Consider the following 23612-nt stretch of genomic DNA (forward strand, 5'->3'; position numbering starts at 1 on the left):
GCACTTGCTACGTCAGGATAGTGGGTTTGATTCCAGGTATCACCCATACTTATGCACACACAACTGTAAGTCTCTTTGGATAGAAATGTCTGCTAAGTAGCATATATTATAACCAATGATGTATATAAACCCTGAATGAGAGGCTTTGAAGCCACCGGTCGGCCATATTGGCACTCCCCAGAAGAAGCAGTCCTCCATAGGAATGAATGGAATTCTACAGTATTTCAATGAAATGTTTCATGGACAGAATTACATGTATTTAAGTATTTTTTGTTGTAGTGGGGACAGTAACATTAGAACTTTCAAAAGATTATACCTTAAGGAACATGTTTACCTCACATTATATCATTTAAAGTATGCATTGATGTGTCTATAATAGAATAAACGTGGTAAAAGCAAATGTAGACATTAATTAATGCATTTCTATAGCTTCCAAAATATTTGTTACATGATGGGGGAGTGCCAAGATGGCTTCATTACAGCGCCCCCTGTCAGTCATCTAGTGTATATATAAATAATTGATTATGACCCTATGCACTGGACATACTGCTCATCACTATACAGGTACCACACACATACACACACACACACACACATTCATCCACTGACCCTGTATATTCTCTCTCCCCTTTTTCTCTCTGTCTCTCTCTCTTTCCCTCCCTCCCTCCCTCTGTCCGTCCCTCCTCAGGACATCTTGGCCTACCAGAGGCGTAGCCAGCATCGCCTGGTCCCAGGTCTGTACCTGGGCTACCTGAAGCTCAGCAGCTCTGTAGACCAGATCAGGGTGCTGGTGCCACAGAGGATGCCCAACATGCTGTGCCACACGCGGGTACGAGACAACGCCAATGTCTCCAGGTAAGGACTCACCACAGCTGGATGTATACTTACTGTCTTACTTATTCTTACCTTTACATTACCTTTGGATTTGTAGGGGGTGACACACAGAGCAACCAAGATGCAACTTTGTAGCTAGCAACCAAAATTGCATCCAGATTACTTCATGTGACATCAGTTTAAGGCTGCAATGAACTCCCTCCATGAAATATGTTGAGCATCACTTCAAGAGAGGTTGATTTTGGACAGCTCCTCCATCATAGTGTTGCAACATGGTTCCAAAATTCTAGCCCGGTCCAACCTAAGCATGGTGAGCTGAAGCCCGAGCCCAGGCTCGGACCGACATCACAGAAATTAAATGAGCCCGAACCTGAAATAAAAGCCATATTACTAGAAAACAGTATATTGATTTAAACTCGTATTGAGAGCAATGCGGTGGATGCAGGCGGCAGCGGAGTGAGGAGGCGAGGAAACAGCCCTTGGGCTGGATGCAGGCGGCAGCGGAGTGAGGAGGCGAGGAAACTCACCTTAGAAATGATCAACTGAATGACAACAATATTTGAATAAAGTAGGCTAATGCAATTAAAGGCATGTATCAAATTCTTGCTTATACTGAAATTCCCTAAGTCATATCCAACCATTATACTAATTTAAAGCAATGGTAGTGTGTGGTCACCTATATGATAATTTCAGCACCGTTTGATTGGGACAGCGCCATCACGCTGCTTTGAGACAAGCGTGTGGGAAAGGTCTAGATAAATCAATCGATGTCAGATTTTTGTTTTAACTGAATCCCGGTTTGGATATTTGGTAACACTTAGGCTGGGAAAATGTTTGCTAAGTTGAGGTGAGTGCACATGTTTATCTTTATTCTAGCTTACTCATATATTAGCTGATCAGAACATGTTGCTAGCATGTTATGTAGTTTAACAAGTTGATTTTGCTCTTCACTCACATAGTAGCCTGTCCTACTCCCGACCAAATGCCTGTAACTTGTCTGATAATCAGTCAATGTGATTGTCACTGAATCTCCGCCTGTATATTTGGTTGATTGATCTCTGGCTGGCCAAGTGGAGGTCGCTCGTTTATTTGTTTTCTCATCTATCACTGATCAGAAACATTTAGCATGCCAAGATGTATCCTAAATCAAGTGTATTATTTTGCACTTGACTCACGTAGTAGCCTTATATAATCTATCCACCAGAGAGCTGTGTAAGCATGCCCTGTTTTTTAGGTCTTAACGTCTCTTAGCCTAGTTCGATATAATCAATCAATCATTAATTCATGTCGGTACACAGCATACGAGTCGTTCATGCCTTTAAATACAATCAAGCATTTTATTTTTTAAATGAAATAACAAAGGTAGCCTTGAATAATGAAACAATAAATAACTTGCTTGTCTGCCAAACACCAAACATACATTTGAATAATCGTTAAAAAGTCCTTTGTTTTAAATGTATGTTTGATTAAGGAAACATTTGAGTCAGTAATGGGTCTACTTTGGATAGTTTACAAGGTCCAGTAAGGCACATTAGCAGGACAGTCAAAGGGTTTATTTTGTTAGGATGTATCTGCCATTGGAATATGGGCTTCTTCTGATACTGAGATGGGCTGCCTGTCATCGTATTGGGGATCTTCATTCTCCCGAGTACACTCCAGCCTATTCGTATCACAATTTGAAGCATTTCAATAATCAGAAATATACATTTCATCATGCCAACAAATGTCTCTGGCCCAGCCAATATTGGAATCCTGGTGCTGCTAGAGGCTGCAGCTGCTGTGACTGAGAGAGAGCTGGAGTAGGCTGAAAGGTGCACACACACAAGCTCAAAACCCTCCCGCCCCGAATCAATTCACAGAATTTGAGAATGAGAACTCTATGCTGAGTAACTACAGGTCTGTTTTTAGATTGGCTGTTTGGCTGTGTATACTGTAGGTGGTATTAGAGTCTGTCTGTTTTCTAGGTGGTATTAGGTCTAGGACTTGGCACCGTAACAGTTTTTGTTAGAACATTAACTTAGAGCAGGGTTCCCCAACTGGTGGCCCCCGGGCCGAATTTGGCCCGCAGGTGTTGTTATTTGTCCCCCCAAGTATTCTGAGCAGAAAAATAAGACTGTAAAAACACCAGGAATTCAGCTCCAAGTGATTTTAATTTAAGAAATCTGTTCCCAAGTATTCCCACGCATAGTAGAGAGACACGGAATCGCACTCAAATGTAAGCAAGGTTTGAAATGATTCATGTTTTATTCAAACATTATATCTGTTTGGGCTTCTTGCGGTCAATTTGCGGTCTACAAATTATTTGTAATTATGTTCTGGCCCCTTGACCATCTGCTCAAGAAAAAATCGGCCCGCGGCTGAATCTAGTTGATGATCCCTGACTTAGAGGAATGCCAACTCGCTGTTTACACCTCTGATGTTGTCAGCTAACATTCACCGCATTACACACATTCTCTACTGGGACACTCACCGCTAATCTACCTACAGTATTATGTTACATTGACTCTGAGGCTGTGAGTATGTGTTTGTGTGTGCGTACTAATGCATGCATGTGTCTGTGTGTGTGTGTGTGTGTGTGTGTGTGTGTGTGTGTGTGTGTGTGTGTGTGTGTGTGTGTGTGTGTGTGTGTGTGTGTGTGTGTGTGTGTGTGTGTGTGTGTGTGTGTGTGTGTGTGTGTGTGTGTGTGTGTGTGTTTGAGTAATATCAGATCTGATTTCTATGGGGCTGGGAGGAATAGGTAGAAGTATGTGTGCAATGCTCCTTGGCTACAGCTAGCAGAGTTCCTGGACGCTAGTCAACTAGCAGGGTTCCTGGACTCTAGTCAGCTAGCAGGGTTCCTGGACGCTAGTCAGCTAGCAGAGTTATTGGATGCTAGTCAGCTAGCAGGGTTCCTGGACGCTAGTCAGCTAGCAGAGTTCCTGGACGCTAGTCAGCTAGCAGAGTTCCTGGACGCTAGTCAGCTAGCAGAGTTCCTGGACGCTAGTCAGCTAGCAGAGTTCTTGGATGCTAGTTAGCTAGCAGAGTTAATTATACACAATAGACCACAAAACTTTGGAAGTGCTAATCGGGATGGGGAAAGCACATTTCTGACCACACAGTGTGCTGGTGTTACAGACTAACTGAAACAGAAGTCCCGGGAATCAAGGCTGCTGATAGGCTGAATGAGATGTGGTGATAAGTATTTGGCGTGACCTTGACCAATAAGACACTAACAAAAGTGGGGGTCCTCTGAATATGAGACTAAGCTGCCCGACTAGAACTAGCCATAAAGGATGGCTAGAATCAGCTGACTGAAGCTGGCTGTTTTAACAGCGGTCCTAGTTAGCTGGGCTGTGCTCCTAGTCACCTGTGCTGCGGTCCTAGTTAGCTGTGCTGCGGTCCTAGTTAGCTGTGCTGCGGTCCTAGTCACCTGTGCTGCGGTGCTAGTTAGCTGTGCTGTTGTCCTAGTTAGCTGTGCTGCGGTCCTAGTTAGCTGTGCTGCGGTCCTAGTTAGCTGTGCTGCGGTCCTAGTCAGCTGTGCTGCGGCCCTAGTCACCTGTGCTGCGGTCCTAGTTAGCTGTGCTGCGGTCCTAGTTAGCTGTGCTGCGGTCCTAGTCAGCTGTGCTGAAATCCTAGTCAGCTGTGCTGCGGTCCTAGTTAGCTGTGCTGCGGTCCTAGTTAGCTGTGCTGCGGTCCTAGTTAGTTGTGCTGCGGCCCTAGTCAGCTGTGCTGCGGCCCTAGTTAACTGTGCTGCAGTCCTAGTTAGCTGTGCTGTGGCCCTAGTTAACTGTGCTGCGGTCCTAGTTAGCTGTGATGTGGCCCTAGTTAACTGTGCTGCGGTCCTAGTCACCTGCGCTGCGGTCCTAGTTAGCTGTGCTGCGGTCCTAGTTAGCTGTGCTGTGGTTCTAGTTAGCTGTACTGTGGTTCTAGTTAGCTGTGCTGCGGTCCTAGTTAGCTGTGCTGTGGTTCTAGTTAGCTGTGCTGCGGTCCTAGATACAGTGGGAAGTGAGAAACAAAGGGAAACATTGGACTGCGTTTTTCCCCTTCATCTCAAGAAAACACTGCAGTCAGACAGACTTTCTTCTCTCTCATCCCTCTTTCTCTCTCTCTATTCTCTCTATTTCACTGTCTCTCTCTCACTATCCCTCCCTCGTGTTAGTGTGTGAGACAGAGAGGCAGACTCTAGAAGGGCAGCAATGTGTATTTGGATCTGACAGTGTAATATTATGCTACAGACACTGTGCCAAAGCCTCATGTATTTTCATCTACAGATCATGGAAATACTTGGGAGCTTTGGCTATTGATAGATGTAGAGAAACTGGAGAGTGTTGTGCCCATGGTCAGTTGAGGAGAGAAAGAGAGGGATGAGAGGAGAGAAAGAGAGGGATGAGGGGAGAGGAGAGAAAGAGAGGGATGAGGGGAGAGGAGAGAAAGAGAGAGATGATGAGAGAAAGAGATGGATGAGGGGAGAGTAGAGAAAGAGACGGATGAGGGGAGAGGAGAGAAAGAGAGGGATTAGGGGAGAGGAGAGAAAGAGAGGGATTAGGGGAGAGGAGAGAAAGAGAGGGATGAGGGGAGAGGAGAGAAAGAGAGGGATTAGGGGAGAGGAGAGAGGGATGAGGGGAGAGGAGAGAAAGAGAGGGATTAGGGGAGAGGAGAGAAAGAGAGGGATTAGGGGAGAGGAGAGAGGGATGAGGGGAGAGGAGAGAAAGAGAGGGATGAGGGGAGAGGAGAGAAAGAGAGGGATTAGGGGAGAGGAGAGAGGGATGAGGGGAGAGGAGAGAAAGAGACAGATGAGGGGACAGTAGAGAAAGAGACGGATGATGGGGAGAGTAGAGAAAGAGAGGGATGAGGGGAGAGGAGAGAAAGAGAGGGATGAGGGGAGAGTAGAGAGGGACGAGGGGAGAGGAGAGAAAGAGAGGGACGAGGGGAGAGGAGAGAAAGAGACGGATGAGGGGAGAGGAGAGAAAGAGAGGGATGAGGGGAGAGTAGAGAAAGAGACGGATGAGTAGAGAAAGAGATGGATGAGGGGAGAGGAGAGAAAGAGAGGGATGAGGGGAGAGTAGAGAAAGTGACGGATGAGGGGAGAGGAGTGAAAGAGAGGGATGATGGGAGAGGAGAGAAAGAGAGGGACGAGGGGAGAGGAGTGAAAGAGAGGGATGAGGGGAGAGGAGAGAAAGAGAGGGACGAGGGGAGAGGAGAGAAAGAGAGGGATGAGGGGAGAGGAGAGAAAGAGAGGGACGAGGGGAGAGGAGTGAAAGAGAGGGATGAGGGGAGAGGAGTGAAAGAGAGGGATGAGGGGAGAGGAGAGAAAGAGAGGGATGAGGGGAGAGGAGAGAAAGAGAGGGACGAGGGGAGAGGAGTGAAAGAGAGGGATGAGGGGAGAGGAGTGAAAGAGAGGGATGAGGGGAGAGGAGAGAAAGAGAGGGATGAGGGGAGAGGAGAGAAAGAGACGGATGAGGGGAGAGGGGAGAAAGAGAGGGATGAGGGGAGAGGAGAGAAAGAGAGGGATGAGGGGAGAGGAGTGAAAGAGAGGGATGAGGGGAGAGGAGTGAAAGAGAGGGATGAGGGGAGAGGAGTGAAAGAGAGGGATGAGGGGAGAGGAGTGAAAGAGAGGGATGAGGGGAGAGGAGAGAAAGAGACGGATGAGGGGAGAGGAGAGAAAGAGAGGGATGAGGGGAGAGGAGAGAAAGAGAGGGATGAGGGGAGAGGAGAGAAAGAGACGGATGAGGGGAGAGGAGAGAAAGAGAGGGATGAGGGGAGAGGAGAGAAAGTTCTAAATGGGATAGAAGTGAGATAGAGGTGTTGAGTTTCTCTCTACAGGTGAAACAGAGATGTGTATGGGTGTGCGTGTGTGTTCTCTGTGCGTTGGTGCGTGTGTTTGTGTTAGTTGTGTAAATGAGTTGTTTGTTGACATTGGTCTGAGGTGGTAGAGGTGACCTCAGTGGTTAGCTTGACACAGGGAGTATTATACAGTATATACACCCACTGGGCCAGTTACACACACACTCGCACTTTGGAGAGGACTTCACACACACACACACTATAAGTTTCAGGTAAAGAGGAATATAGACAGGCAGACATACACTCACTGTTGCTGGCAAGGAAGTATACACCCACACGTCCAGGGGCAGTGGAAGATGTGATTTACTAGGTCTTTCCACAGACTGCACCACAGAACACAGTGGGGGTCCGAGGGAAATTCCCTGGAGCAAAACAAAGATCCCCAAACACACACACACACACACACACACACACACACACACACACACACACACACACACACACACACACACACACACACACACATAAACAGACCGATGGACATAGTGATACTCTATTGGTGCATCGTAATGTTTTGGGCAGCATCAGCCTTCAGAGTCACAGCCCATTACTTTAATGTTACTTTTCTGCTGCTCAGTGCTATGCTCCGACACAGAGCCATCACAACAACTTGGAACCTACGATCTTATTCCTGCTTACATCAGGTGTTTCTCTTCTTTCTCGCTCTCTTTCTCTCTCTCTCTCTCAGGGAAGAGTGGGACTGGCTGCAGAGACTGTCAACCCTAGAGGATGGAGAGGAGAGAACGGCGGGAGAGAGAGAGGGAGTGGATCAAACGACAGACAGTAACACACCGCTCCTCTACTACGAGCTACAGACTTCCCTCAAGGCCCTGCTCAAACTCATCAACCTACCTCTGCACCAGGTACACACACACACACACACACACACACACACACACACACACACACACACACACCAATCTGTCTCTACAGTAGCTCTGTGCCAGGCACATAAAACCCATCTCTCATCAGGTCCTTCTCTGACAGGAGCCATATTGGATGGTTGATGGGCCTGACGTTAGCCTCTCTATTAAGTTTATAGTTTCTGTTTTATCTTTTATCTTCTCTCTACCTCTGAACACTCTCTCTTTACTCAGAGTTGTTTATAACACAAATCAGCTGGGCTCTGAAAGCCATCTATCTCCCTGAGTGTCTTCAAATCAAATGTATTGGTCACATACATGTGTTTAGCAGATGTTATTGCGGGTGTAGCGAAAAATAAACAACAATGTTCTGTTCTTCAGGAATGTCAGTATCAGAGTGCTGAGGCTAGCTATGTGGTGGTGTCTGCCTCAGAAAAATGGCACCCTATTTCCTATATAGAGCCCTATGGGCCCTGTTTACAAGTAGTGCACTACATGGGGAATAGGGTGTCATTTTTTGGACGGAGGCACCACCACATAGCTAGCCTCAGCACTCTGATACTGACATTCCTGACGAACAGAACATCATGCTGTTTATTTTCTAAAAAGAACTGGACAGACAGAATGTCTATCACATCTCACTGTCAAAGTATTCCATTACTTTAGAGATAAAGGGGAAATACAAGGCAAGGGGAACATTTACCAAGACACTTATAGAGGGACGAGTTGGAATGTGGGTTCGATGAGTCGTTTGTGCCTTAGTGAATGTGTGTGTCCCTGCCTGTGTGCGCATGTGCGCGTGGGTGTGTGTGTCCCTGCCTGTGTGCGCGTGGGTGTGTGTGTCCCTGCCTGTGTGCGCATGTGCGCGTGGGTGTGTGTGTGCGCGCCCGGCTGTATGTGTCCATCTTTGCCCCTGTTCATATTCTTACTGTGTTCATGTCTGGTTGCAGGCCAAGCACTTCCGTATCTACACTCACGAGGTGTTGGAGCTGGGTCATAATGTTTCCTTTCTGCTGCTGCTGCCGGCGGCTGACGATGTGTGTACCGCTCCCGGACAGAGCAACCCCTACACTCCCCACTCCGGCTTTCTCAACCTCCCTCTACAAATGTTTGAGCTGGGTACGTCTACACTGACCACTGCCTTCTGTTAAGCCCCTCATCTTGTTGGAACATCTATTTTCTCCCATCTCTCCCTCCTCTATCCCTGTGTACATCTCTCTCTCTTTCTCCCTCACGCTCCCTTGAATGAGTGAGAGATTATTTTTTCTCTTTCGGCCCTTCTCTCTCTCTCCCTCTCTCTTTCTCGCTCTCTGTTCCTCTCTCCCTCCCTCTCCTTCTCTCTGTTAGCCTCTGTTCTCTCTCTCTCTCGCACTCTCTCTCGCTCTGTTTATCTCTTTCTCTCTGTGTTAGTTCAGTGGTTGTAGATTCCTCTCTTTTCCTCTGATACCTAGGGCCACACATTAAATCAGTCTCTCTGAGGGCTCCAGAGCAGCGCCATGCTGATCTGACCTTTGACCCCCTCTCAGAGTCAGACTAGCCCCAGAGATTAGTAGTGCTGTGAATACAAAGACACGTTCATCAGTCACTAAATGTATTGTTATACACCTGTTATACACCTGTTATACACCTGTTATATGCTGTTAACATATATTCTGATATAGTTATTTATTTGATCAAACCTTTATTTTTTTAGGCTAGTCCCATTGAGACTGATGTATTTTACAAGGGTGCTCTGTTTACAAATGCAGAATAAAATGCATAACAAGGATTTAGAAACACAATTATAACAATCTCGCCAGTCCACTTCCGTGCGTATAAGAAGTGAATTAGTCTATATATTGTATATTTTGATATATATTTGTCTCTTTAATCCACTTCTGTGTGAATATGAAGAAGTTCATAAAGAACACCTGCTCTTTCCATGACACAGACTGACCAGGTGAATCCAGCTGAAAGCTATGATCAGCTATCACTAGGTAAATCCACTTCAATCAGTGTAGATGAAGGGGAGGAGACAGGTTAAAGGATTTTGAAGCCTTGAGACAATTGAGGCTTGGATTGCGTATGTGTGCCATTCAGAGAGTGAATGGGAAAGACAAAGGATTAAAGAACTACAATGCTGCTGGGTTTTTCATGCTCAACAGTTTCCTGTGTGTATCAAGAATGGTCCACCACCCAAAGGACATAAAGCCAACTTGACATAACTAACAAATGCTTGTAGTCCATGCCCCGATGAATTGAGGCTGTTCTGAGGGTAAAGGGGATGCAACTCAATATTAGGAAGGTGTTCCTATTGTTTTTTACACTCAATGTATGTCTCGTTATACAGTATTAACACTGTATATGTCTCTCTCCAGTCCATGTCTGTGCCTACAAGAAGTGATTTAGTCTATATATTGCATGTTCTGATATATATTTGTCTCGCTCCAGCCCACTTATGTGAGTACAAGGAGAAGTTGGAGTCTATATTTTATATTCAAAAATATATTGCTCTCTCAAGCCCATTTCTGTGAATACAGGGAGAAGTTTGAGGTTATATTTTATATTCAAATATATATTTATCTCTCCAGTCCACTTCTGTGCGAATAAGAAGTTCATTGGTTTATATATGTCTTGTTATACAGTATTAATATGACATTCTTATATATTTCTCTCTCCAGTCCATTTCAGTGCGTACAAGGAGAAGTGCATCAGTCTGTACTGCCGCATGTCATCTGTCTTGGACCTGGATGCACTTATTACCCAGCAGGCACTGCGAGAGGCCATAATGGACACAGAGGTTGCCACTGCCAAACAGAGACACCAACATATACTGGACTATATACAGGTAGGGAGATATAACTTTCCCTGTACATTTACAGCATGAAACTGGCAGCAGAGTTGCCAGCTAAATGCTGTAGTTTTGCTTTACAGCAGGGATGCTGTCACATGTTTAACAGTAAGAAAAACAGTGTTGTATTATACAATACAGCATTATACTGTAAATAGGCCTACTGTAATAATTACAGCAACACAGCTGTATTATATAATTACAGTAATTTGCTGGCAACTCTGCTGCCAGTATTATGCTGTAAATGTACAGTACAGCATCTTACTGTAATATTTTTACATTAATTGTAATGAATAAATTAAATTAATTGAAGGGAGGCAGGGTACAGTATTTTACTGTAATTGCTTGGGATTTGCTGCTAGGTAATGTGTTTTCATATTACGGCATATGAAATATATATATATATATATAGTTTACATACACAGTTGTAGTGATTAAAACTTGCTTTTCAACCACTCCACAAATGTCTTGTTAACAAACTATAATTTTGGCAAATTGTTTAGGACATCTACTTTGTGCATGACATTGTTTACAGACAGATTATTTCACTTATAATTCACTGTACCACAATTCTCGTGGGTCAGAAGTTTACATACACTAAGTTGACTGTGCCTTTAAAAGGCTTGGAAAATTCCAGAAAATGATGTCATGGCTTTAGAAGCTTCTGATAGGCTAATTGACATCATTTGAGTCAATTGGAGGTGTACCTGTGGATGTATTTCAAAGCCTACCTTCAAACTCAGTGCCTCTTTGCTTGACATCATGGGAAAATCAAAAGAAATCATCCAAGACGTCAGAAAAAAAGTTGGAGACCTCCACAAGTCTGGTTCATCCATGGGAGCAATTTCCAAATGCCTGAAGGTACCACGTTCATCTGTACAAACAATAGTACGCAAGTATAAACACCATGGGACCACACAGCCGTCATACCGCTCAGGAAGGAGATGCATTCTGTCTCCTAGAGATGTACGTACTTTGGTGCGAAAAGTGCAAATCAATCCCAGAACAACAGCAAAGGACCTTGTGAAGATGGTGGAGGAAACAGGTACAAAAGTATCTATATCTACAGTTAAAAGAGTCCTATATCGACATAACCTGAAAGGCCGCTCAGCAAGGAAGAAGCCTCTGCTCCAAAACCGCCATAAAAAAGCCAGACTACGGTTTGCAACTGCACATGGGGACAAAGATCGTACTTTTTGGAGAAATATCCTCTGGTCTGATGAAACAAAAATGTGCACACTCTTGCCTTTCTGTCAACCAGCTTCATGAGGTAGTCACCTGGAATGCATTTCAATTAACAGGTGTGCCTTGTTAAAAGTGAATTTGTGGAATGACTTTCCTTCTTAATGCGTTTGAGCCAATCAGTTGTTGTGATAAGGTAGGGGGGTTATACAGAAGATAGCCCTATTTGGTAAAAGACCAAGTCCATATAATGGCAAGAACAGCTCAAATAAGCAAAGAGAAACGACAGTCCATCATTACTTTAAGACATGAAAATCAGTCAATCTGGAAAATTTCAAGAACTTTTAAAGTTTCTTCAATTGCAGTCGCAAAAAACATCAAGCGCTATGATGAAACTGGTTCTCATGAGGACCGCCACAGGAATGGAAGACCCAGAGTTACCTCTGCTGCAGAGGAGTTACCAGCCTCAGAAATTGCTGACCAAATAAATGCTTCACGGAGTTCAAGTAACAGACACATCTCAACATTAACTGTTCAGAGGAGATTGTGTGAATCAGGCCAAGGACACCAATAAGAAGAAGTGACTTGCTTGGGCCAAGAAACACGAGCAATGGACATTAGACCAGTGGAGTCCAAATTTGAGATTTTTGGTTCCAACCGCTGTGTCTTTGTGAGACGCAGAGTAGGTGAACGGATGATCTCTGCAACGGTATTCCCCACTGTGAAGCATGGAGAAGGAGGTGTTATGGTGTGGGGGTGCTTTGCTGGTGACACTGTCAGTGATTTATTTAGAATTCAAGGCACACTCAACCAGCATGGCTACCACAGCATTCTGCAGCGATATGCCATCCCATCTGGTTTGGGCTTAGTGGGACTATCATTTGTTTTTCAACAGGACAATGACCCAACACACCTCCAGGCTGTGTAAGGGCTATTTGACCAAGAAGGAGAGTGATGGAGTTCTGCATCCGATGACCTGGCCTCCACAATCCCCCGACCTCAACCAAATTGAGATGGTTTGGGATGAGTCGGACCTTAGAGTGAAGGAAAAGTAACCAACAAGTGCTCAGCATATGTGGGAACTCATTCAAGACGGTTGGAAAAGCATTCCAGGTTAAGCTGGTTGAGAGAATGCCAAGAGTGTGCAAATCTGTCATTAAGGCAATTATTCTACAATGTAGAAAATAGTAAAATAAAGAAAAACCCTTGAATGAGTAGGTGTTCTAAGACTTTTGACCGGTAGTGTATATATACAGTTGCAGCCAAATATTTTGGTACCCTTGCACTTTAAATAAATTGAAACTTTTAGATTTTTCAACATTGCAGAACCAATTTTATCTTAGTAAACTTAAGTTTACACATTTTCTTTCAGAAGATAAAGACAAATGGAATGGACAAAATTATTTGCACCCAGGAGCTTGTACTTGGTTGCACAGCCTTTGGCCAAGATAACTGCCAACAAATTCTTTTTGTAGCCATCAATGAGCTTGCTTCACCTTTTGTACTTGCAATTTGTCCCACTCTTCAGCAGCAAACTGCTCTAATTCTTCAATGTTTGAGGGGTGTCCTCAACCAACTGCTGTTTTCTGCTCTTGTCATAGGTTATGGATGTTATTCAGATCTGGACTCTTCGCTGGCCACTCCAGAACAGTCCAACATTTCTTCTTGAACCGTTCCAGGGTTCAAGAAGAAAACATCATTATGAAGAAAAAAATTATAATAAATGAATACAGTAATATGAGATCTTTATGTAAAACCTTTACATTTGACATTTTTGTCATTTATCAGATGCTCTTATCCAGAGAGACTTACAGTCAGTGCATTCATCTTAAGATAGCTCAGTGAGACAACCACATATCACAGTCAAATATAAAGGATACACATATTCCATTCCAGCTAAACTATGGATATATAGCTTTTTAACAACAAAAAAAAAACATCTAAAATCAATTAATAAAAAATCTGAGAACGGTAATATTTTACACACACATGAATAAGCAATCATTTCTGATGGAGAAAAAAAACAAATGTGAAAAATGTGTGGATATAGTGTTTTGGAAATAAATACTTTTCATTTTTTAAATTCAAATTGTAAACTTAAATTTACAAAAATAAAATTTGTTTGGCAATGTTGAAAATGCAATAACATGATTTGGTGAACAATTTGTTTTTCCATTTCAACTTATTTAAGAAGAAATAGGGAATTATTTAAGAAAGGTGCAAGGCTGCCAATATATTTGGTCACAAATGTATATACTGTATATATAGAGGCCTTAACAAAGGCTTCCAAACTTGCAGTGACTACAGGGCAAAACAGACCAAAGACATGGCAAACACTCAACCATTAAAGGTTTGCGGCTTGCTACTGTACCACTCAGGGTTGGGGAGTAACTGATTACATGTAATCAGTTACATGTAATGTGGTTACAAAAAAACTTTAACTGTAATCAGTTATGTTACCAGCAAAAATCAGATTACAGATACTTTTGGATTACTTTTAAATTCAGAAAGGATGTTTGCGGAAAAAATACAATGACACCTTTCTGTTTTTTCAATAACATTCAATTCAGCATTGAAAAAAGGTGCACGTTTAAATTTGTTCCACCTGAGTGAGTCTGACCACAACCACCGAGCACTATAATGACTAACCAAATGCGTATGATGGATCATTTTTGTCTTTTTCCAATGCCTTTTAATTGGAAAGTAATCAAAAAGTTACTGGAAGTAATCAGATTAAGTTACTGAGTTTGGGTAATCCAAAAGGGATGTTACTAATTACAATTTTGGGCAGGTAACTAATTACATTTAGAAAGTAATTTACCCAACCCTGCTACCACTCCAATCTGTCCCCTATACACATTTAATTGTTGTGGCACTACTACCACATATCAGTTAAATTGGTACCGCAATCTCAATCACGGGTTAAACAAATGTAGCATCTTACAAGGCATGCATCAAACTATGCTAATGAGCCAGAAACAACAATACCATGCGCCCACTAGTGGTCAAAAGGTTTTTGGCTCTCCAAAAATATGGTACAGTACTGTATTCTTTGGGGTGGAATTACAGTACCATTTGAAATAACAGACTTCTTTGAAGTAATGTACAGTTGTGGCCAAAGGTTTTGAGAGTGACACAAATATTAATTTCCACAAAGTTTGCTTCTTCAGTGTCTTTAGATATTTTTGTCAGATGTTACTATGGAATACTGAAGTATAATTACAAGCATTTCATAAGTGTCAAAGGCTTTTATTGGCAATTACATGAAGTTGATGCAAAGAGTCAATATTTGCGGTGTTGGCCCTTCTTTTTCAAGACCTCTGCAATCCGCCCTGGCATGCTGTCAATTAACTTCTGGGCCACATCCTGACTGATGGCAGCCCATTTTTGCATAATCAATGCTTGGAGTTTGCCAGAATTTGTGGGGTTTTGTTTGTCCACCCGCCTTTTGAGGATTGACCACAAGTTCTCAATGGGATTAAGGTCTGGGGAGTTTCCTGGCCATGGACCCAAAATATCGATGTTTTGTTCCCCAAGCCACTTAGTTATCACTTTTGCATTATGTCAAGGTGCTACATCATGCTGGAAAAGGCATTGTTCGTCACCAAACTGTTCCTGGATGGTTGGGAGAAGTTGCTCTCGGAGGATGTGTTGGTACCATTCTTTATTCATGGCTGTGTTCTTAGGCAAAATTGTGAGTGAGCCCACTCCCTTGGCTGAGAAGCAACCCAACACATGAATGGTCTCATGATGATTCACTGTTGGCATGACACAGGACTGATGGTAGCGCTCACCTTGTCTTCTCCAGACAAGCTTGTTTTCCGGATGCCCCAAACAATCGGAAAGGGGATTAACCAGAGAAAATGACTTTACCCCAGTCCTCAGCAGTCCAATCCCTATACCTTTTGCAGAATATCAGTCTGTCCCTGATGTTTTTCATGGAGAGAAGTGGCTTTTTTGCTGCCCTTCTTGACACCAGGCCATCCTCCAAAAGTCTTCGCCTCACTGTGCGTGCAGATGCACTCACACCTGCCTGCTGCCATTCCTGAGCAAGCTCTGTACTGGTGGTGCCCCGATCCCACAGCTGAATCAACTTTAGGAGATGGTCCTGGCGCTTGCTGGACTGTCTTTGGCGCCCTGAAGCCTTCGACACAACAATTGAACTGCTCTCTTTGAAGTTCTTGATGATCCGATAAATGGTTGATTTAGGTGCAATCTCACTGGAAGCAATATCCTTGCCTGTGAAGCCTTTTTTTGTGCAAAGCAATGATGATGGCACGTGTTTCCTTGCAGGTAACCATGGTTGACAGAGGAAGAACAATGATTCCAAGCAGCACCCTCCTTTTGAAGCTTCCAGTCTGTTATTCAAACTCAATTGACGAGGACAAGGATCTCCAGCCTTGTCCTCGTCAACACTCACACCTGTGTTAACGAGAGAATCACTGACATGATGTCAGATGGTCCTTTTGTGGCAGGGCTGAAATGCAGGGGAAATGTTTTTGGGGGATTCAGTTCATTTGCATGTCAAAGAGGGACTTTGCAATTAATTGCAATTCATCTGATCACTCTTCATAACATTCCGGAGTATATGCAAATTGCCATCATACAAACTGAGGCAGCAGACTTTGTGAAAATTAATATTTATGTCATTCTCAAAACTTTTGGCCACGACTGTACTGTTAAAACATGGTTTCATTGGAATTTACTACATCATTTACCAATTACGCCTAAAATCACCCAGAGTGCATTGGGATTTATGACAATTTACTGTAAATACTTATTAGGGTACATTGCTGTTAGTTGTATTGTATAATACTGTAAAAACAACAATTTTTAACAGTGTAAGAAAATCTGAAAGAACGTTGCGCTGGTAATATGGGTCATATCTTTTTGAACTGTTTGGGCTAGAAGCAAGTCGGTTTCTCTGTAGTAATGGAGCAAACATAATGGTCACATATCTGTGCTCAGTTTATTCACTATGGCACCCAGAGGCTGCGGTACAACGAAGCCTAATCATTAAAACAATTATTATCTGGGTGATTTCTTTCTTCTCCTTTTTTACTAAAATAGTCTGAGCTTCATGTGTCTCACCCGACAGCATGAGGTTGGCGCCTAAAACTGAAGATATGACTCTACAGTAGACATAAACTAGAGGCTTCCAATTACAGTTAATAACTTTTCAGAATTTTACCCATAATGCAGTGCAATCTACAGCTTCATTCTGTAAAACACAAGGTGCATTATACCGTGTTTTGCTGTTAAAATTACAGAAAAGTCCTACAGTGTATGTTAATATGTATTCCAGGTATAATTGACCTAAGTGTGCCATATGTAAACTGTGTGACGGTTTACTGGAATATATACAGTTAAATGTGACAATATATTTCAGATGGCTATATCTAACTTGAAAAAGTAAAGTCACTTTACTGTATGCATCTTTTGCTTTCAAGTCTGTCACTTTATGAGAGCGTCTATTCAATCAGTATGGTGTGAAATACAGTGAGCTCCAAAAGTATTGGGACAGTGACAGTTGTTTTGGCTCTGTACTCCAGCATTATACAAATACTATGAGGTTAAAGTACAGACTGTCACCATATCGGGTGAACTAGGTAGAAATTATAGCACTTTTTGTACATAGTATCGGGACAAATTCAAGTCGTAAAATGTTGAGTATTTGGTCCCATATTCCTAGCACACAATGACTACATCAACCTTGTGACTTTACACATTTGTTGGATGCATTTGCTGTTTGTTTTGGTTGTGTTTCAGATTACTTTTATGTTAAATAAAAATATAAAATGTTTCTGAACACGTCTACATTAATGTGGATGCTACCATGATTAGGGATAGTGAAATGTGAATAATGATGAGTGAGAAATTTACAGACGCACAAACGTCATACCGCCAAGACATGCAAACCTCTCACCATTACAATAACAGGGGAGGTTAGGATTTTTTTGGTGGATATGATATTTATGCCTCTAACTTTGTCACTCATCATTATTCACAATTCATTCAGGATTATCCGTAATCATGGTAGCATCCACAGTAATGTAGAAGTGTTTCGAAACATATTCTATTCTTATTTACAATAAAAGTGACTCCAAAATGACAATACGTTATTTACCATTAATTTCTATTGGGCACAAAATAATCTGAAACACAATCAAAACAAACAGCAAATGCATCCAACAAATGTGTAGAGTCACAAGCTTGATCTAGTCATTGCGAACTATGAATATGGGACCAAATACTTAACTTTCTACTTCTTTAGTACACACACAAGGGAATTTGTCCTAATACATTTGGTCCCTTAAAATGGGGGGACACTGAATATTTTTTTTTTATCTATTTCTAATACAAACACGAGTCCTTTTTTTCACATTCATCAAAAGAAAATTGTTTAAAAGCTTATTTTTCATATCGTTTATGTCATGTCCATTTTTCAGTAAATATATTTATCACGCACCAAAAATCGAAGAAACAGCAGAAACAACTGCGCTAATAATCCCATTGGAGTCAGTTTATTGATGTAATAAAGCCTAACTGCTAGGAGTACTAGCTGTTAAATAGCTTGTTTTTCTAATGTTAAAGAACTCCATAACTGCCCAGCCTTCTCTCTCATGTCAGAAAGTTGAAAGCATGAAAGTAAACCCATCTGGTGTTTTTCTCTGTGAAGAACTAATCCAGCTTTTACCACCATGGTCTCTACTGGTAATGGAGACCAACCACAAAACCACAAGTGTGTTTCTGTGATCTGAGAGTGTGTGTGTGATCTGAGAGAGAGTGTGTGTGTTCTGAGCTCAGAGAGGCACGGAAAAATGTGGCCCCCAAACCACAGATTACACAGTACTCGGGAGAGCGAGAGAGAGCGACAGGGGAAAAAATAATACCAATCATGAATGACTGAGAGGGAGAGTGTGTGTGGGTGGGGTTGTCTGAATATGTGTCTCTGTATAGAAGTGCCAATGTCTGTCTCTTAGTCTGTGTATGTGCGTGAGTCTGCCTCTATGGGTGCATGTAAATCTCATAGTTGTGTGTGTTTGTGCATTTGTGTGTGTGTATGTGAGCTCAGCAATGTGGGCTGCATTAGAGAGACTGAAGTGTTAATGTGAGGGGGCAAAGCGTGTGAAAAGAGGCCCGTCTGTCTGAAAGCTCTTAGTGCTGGCCTGTCATACCACAGTCTGTCTAGATACTGGGAGGTCCTGTCAGGGTGTGTGCGTGTGTGCACGTACGTGCACTTCTATGTGTGTGCGCATTGTTACTTGCGAGTGTATAGGTACGTGAAAGCGTTTCTGGGTTTTCTGTGTGCGCGTGTGGCTGTGCAGACTTTAAGCCATCTCATTGTACAATTTGTTTAGACTTGTCATTACATGATCGGGGTGGGGAAATTCCCTTACTGTGGTATTGTTGTGGAAGACTGGTTTAGTCCAGTAGACATCCTGTTAGTATTGTGTAGAAGTGCATCTTATTCAACTCATCACTGGATTTGGCATCACCCTCACATCAACTGACTAAATGAGTGAGTGGACTAAGTAAGGCCTGCGTCTTTTGAACATTGGAAGGAAGCCTCTGGTAATCTGAACTCCTGAGAGGAGAATTAGGGGACCAACCTCTAACCTCAATATGTGCAGTTCCTATTGTGTAGTTCAACACATTGATATACTATAAACCGACGTTGTCCTGCTGTGTGCGCTTGCGTCATCCTCCAAAGGAACCACAGACCCAGCTGCATCTGGCTCTCTCAGGCACCACGACAGGGCCTGGAGGTGGGGGAGAGACCCCAGCAGTGGGGCCCCTGCCCTGGATCAAAGGAGAGTGGAGGGGGGCATCTGTGTGAATAGGGGGAATAGGTGGGAATAGGGTGCAATTTGGGATGCAGATGGGAATTTGGTATTCCCATCTGTGGGAATAGGGTGCAATTTGGAATTCAGACTAAGTAAGCTTCATTGATTGAAGTGAAGGGAAGCTAGAATCATTCCTCTGCAGTCAGTTTCCTCAGTTGCTTTTCTAATGGCACCCTATTCCATATGGGCCCTGGTCAAAACTAGTGCACTATATAGGAAATATCCATAACCTTAAAGCCGATATTGAATACTATATATCTCCTCTCCCCTTCAGTAGGAATAGCAGAGGAACAAATATGCCCGTAAACCAGCCAACCGTCCCACGTCTCCAATACGATCCCCCTGCTGGTTCTCATCTGCGTCTCACACTGAATACCGCCCCACTCTGGCTCCAGTCCTTAGCTCCAGTGCGGGCTAATGGAATCTAAAGATGTCTGGTCAGAATGGGCAATTTCCTGTTTCAGGAGGAAGTCCTTTTGTCTGGCGCTCCTTACCTGTCACCTTCATTTGGACTCACTGGGACCGCTGCTCTCTCTGCTGGCTGGCTGGAGCCTACCTGGAGAGGGGCTGGGTGTGTGTGTGTGTGTGTGTGTGCGTGTGCGCGTGTGTGTGTGTGTGTGTGTGTGTGTGTGTGTGTGTGTGTGTGTGTGTGTGTGTGTGTGTGTGTGTGTGTGTGTGTGTGTGTGTGTGTGTGTGTGTGTGTGTGTCCCAGTCACCTTCAGTAAGACTCTCGTTTCTGAGATGACTTCTGGCTCCCTGCAGGCGTCTTGCAAGCCCTTGCTGTCGGGAAATAATGCTGCATCAAGAGCACACACACACAGAATAGTCTTACACTCTCTCCCTCTCACACCCACACCCACACACACAGGTCTTGGATGACACTTGGGTCAGCTGTCGAGTGCTCAAGAGAGATGCTACTGCTGTGCTGATGAATGCTGGGAGTCTGGGGGATGCTACCTTTCTGGAAGCTATAGTGGGTTTCCTCTCCTGATTAGGGCTAGTTGCAATCTGTTGAGATTGAATTTCCTCAATCTACAGAAATCATTGGCAATCAACTATTTAAGTAAGTGGAATGAAGGGAAATACCTTGAAAGGAGGACAATGGAAGTTCAGTAAAAAGCTTTTTAATGATTAAAAGCCCAAACATTTTAGAATGAAAGCCTTCGTCAGGGTGCTTAGAAAAGTGAAATGGCAGTTGACATGCATCCAGTGTCTTCTGCTTGGTTTTCAGAGAAGTGTATGGCTGGATTAGCATGCATTATTATCATACCCATTTACAGACCATTCAGAACTGTTTACCTCTCGGATATACAGTATACTCTTATATATAAATATACCTCTCAAATATTATGTAAAACATGTACCTGTAAGACCCTCTTATCTGAAATATAGCCCACCTCTCATACAGTATAAGACCCTCATATTTCATATCCTGTATTTGAGATATACAGTAATATTCTTGCCTTGCTTGTAAAAGAGTGATGGAATTCGGTTATAGGGAGAAAGAGAGGAATATCCTCTATTATTCCCAGTTTTCTCTCTCTCTGTCCCTCTCTCTCTCTGTCCCTCTCTCTCTCTGTCCCTCTCTCTCTCTGTCCCCCTCTCTCTCTCTGTCCCCCCTCTCTCTCTGTCCCCCCTCTCTCTCTGTCCCCCCTCTCTCTCTGTCCCTCTCTCTCTCTGTCCCTCTCTCTCTGTCCCCCTCTCTCTCTCTGTCCCCCCTCTCTCTCTGTCCCCCCTCTCATTCTGTCCCCCCTCTCTCTCTCTGTCCCCCCTCTCTCTCTCTGTCCCCCCTCTCTCTCTCTGTCCCCTCTCTCTCTCTGTCCCCTCTCTTTCTCTCTCTGTCCCCCCTCTCTGTCCCCCCTCTCTCTCTCTGCCCCCCTCTCTCTCTCTGTCCCTTCTCTCTCTCTGTCCCCTCTCTTTCTCTCTCTGTCCCCCCTTCTCTCTCTGTCCCCCTCTCTCTCTCTGTCCCCCTCTCTCTCTGTCCCCCCTCTCTCTGTCCCCCCTCTCTCTCTCTGTCCCCCCCTCTCTCTCTGTCCCCCCTCTCTCTCTGTCCCTCTCTCTCTCTGTCCCCCTCTCTCTCTCTGTCCCCCTCTCTCTCTCTGTCCCCCTCTCTCTCTCTGTCCCCTCTCTCTCTCTGTCCCCCCTCTCTCTCTTTGTCCCCTCTCTCTCTCTCTGTCCCCCCTCTCTCTCTCTGTCCCCCTCTCTCTCTCTGCCCCCCCTCTCTCTCTCTGTCCCCCCTCTCTCTCTCTGTCCCCCCTCTCTCTCTGTCCCCTCTCTCTCTGTCCCCTCTCTCTCTGTCCCCCCCTCTCTCTCTGTCTCCCCCTCTCTCTCTCTGTCCCCCCTCTCTCTCTCTGTCCCCCCTCTCTCTCTCTGCCCCCCCTCTCTCTCTCTGTCCCCCCTCTCTCTCTCTGTCCCCCCTCTCTCTCTCTGTCCCCCTCTCTCTCTGTCCCTTCTCTCTCTCTGTCCCCCCTCTCTCTCTCTGTCCCTCCTCTCTCTCTGTCCCCCCTCTCTCTGTCCCCCCTCTCTCTCTCTGGCCCCCCTCTCTCTCTCTGTCCCCCCTCTCTCTCTCTGTCCCCCCTCTCTCTCTCTGTCTCCCCCTCTCTCTCTGTCTCCCCCTCTCTCTCTCTCTGTCCCCCCTCTCTCTCTCTGTCCCCCCTCTCTCTCTCTGTCCCCCCTCTCTCTCTGTCTCCCCCTCTCTCTCTCTCTGTCCCCCCTCTCTCTCTGTCTCCCCCTCTCTCTCTCTCTGTCCCCCCTCTCTCTCTGTCTCCCCCCCTCTCTCTCTCTGTCCCCCCTCTCTCTCTTTGTCCCCTCTCTCTCTCTGCTCCCCCTCCCCCGTCCTCTCTCTCTCTGTCCCCCCTCTCTCTCTCTGTCCCCCCTCTCTCTCTCTGTCCCCCCTCTCTCTCTCTGTCCCCCCTCTCTCTCTCTGTCCCCCCTCTCTCTCTCTGTCCCCCCTCTCTCTCTGTCTCCCCCTCTCTCTCTCTCTGTCTCCCCCTCTCTCTCTCTCTGTCCCCCCTCTCTCTCTCTGTCCCCCCTCTCTCTCTCTGTCCCCCCTCTCTCTCTCTGTCCCCCCTCTCTCTCTGTCTCCCCCTCTCTCTCTCTCTGTCCCCCCTCTCTCTCTGTCTCCCCCTCTCTCTCTCTCTGTCCCCCCTCTCTCTCTGTCTCCCCCTCTCTCTCTCTCTGTCCCCCCTCTCTCTCTGTCTCCCCCTCTCTCTCTCTCTGTCCCCCCTCTCTCTCTGTCTCCCCCCCTCTCTCTCTCTGTCCCCTCTCTCTCTGTCTCCCCCTCTCTCTCTCTGTCCCCCCTCTCTCTCGCTCTGTCCCCCCTCTCTCTCTGTCTCCCCCTCTCTCTCTCTCTGTCCCCCCCTCTCTCTGTCTCCCCCTCTCTCTCTCTCTGTCCCCCCTCTCTCTCTGTCTCCCCCCCTCTCTCTCTCTGTCCCCTCTCTCTCTGTCTCCCCCTCTCTCTCTCTGTCCCCCCTCTCTCTCGCTCTGTCCCCCCTCTCTCTCTGTCTCCCCCTCTCTCTGTCTCCCCCTCTCTCTCTCTGTCCCCCCTCTCTCTCTCTGCCATCTGATCCACGGCATTCTTTCCAGCCGAGTCATCCCCTGGTGTCTGTCTCTTTTATATGTGTGTGTGTGTGTGTGTGTGTGTGTGTGTGTGTGTGTGTGTGTGTGTGTGTGTGTGTCATCCCCTGGTGTCAGTCTCTTTTATATATATATGTGTGTGTGTGTGTGTGTGTGTGTGTGTGTGTGTGTGTGTGTGTGTGTGTGTGTGTGTGTGTGTGTGTGTGTGTGTGTGTGTGTGTGTCATCCCCTGGTGTCAGTCTCTTTTATATATATGTGTGTGTCATCTCGTGGTGTCACTAAGTGCTCTCATACTGTCTCTCAGACAGACGCCTAATTGCTGCTTGACATTTGTCATGCTTCATTCTCTACACACACGGAAACACAGAACAATGCTCTCTCTCTCACTCTCTCTCCCTCTCTCTCACTCTCTCTCTCTCTCACACACACACACACACACCCTGACTCCCAGGGGAGGTTTGGAGTGATGGAAAGAATGAGAGGGGGAATAAGAGGAGTGAAAGCAGGAATGACGTTTGGTTACGGTGGCCTAGGGCCCCTGATAAGATTGGAACCACATTGGAGACTGCATGCATGGGGAGACTGGCAGGAGAAGGGCTTTGGTGTGCAGCCAGTCATTGTTATGGTCACAATGTGCTTTCTATTCTATACATTCAT

The 23612-nt window shown here is 44.9% G+C and overlaps 1 protein-coding gene across 3 annotated transcripts in view; it reads left to right on the forward strand.

The window, feature by feature from the left end:
* Positions 1–23612, forward strand: part of ankfn1a (ankyrin repeat and fibronectin type III domain containing 1a) — a 234714-nt gene that overhangs the window by 198918 nt on the left and 12184 nt on the right. For all 3 annotated transcript variants that reach the window (XM_045723336.2, XM_014212988.3, XM_045723338.2), the window contains 4 exons: positions 689–855; positions 7346–7520; positions 8471–8639; positions 10181–10347. In XM_045723336.2, coding sequence (XP_045579292.1) covers positions 689–855; positions 7346–7520; positions 8471–8639; positions 10181–10347 — 678 coding nt within the window. The remainder of the gene's footprint in view (positions 1–688; positions 856–7345; positions 7521–8470; positions 8640–10180; positions 10348–23612) is intronic.

Source organism: Salmo salar, chromosome 01 (genome assembly GCF_965601325.2).
Source record: "Salmo salar chromosome 01, fSalSal1, whole genome shotgun sequence".
Lineage (NCBI taxonomy): Eukaryota > Metazoa > Chordata > Actinopteri > Salmoniformes > Salmonidae > Salmo > Salmo salar.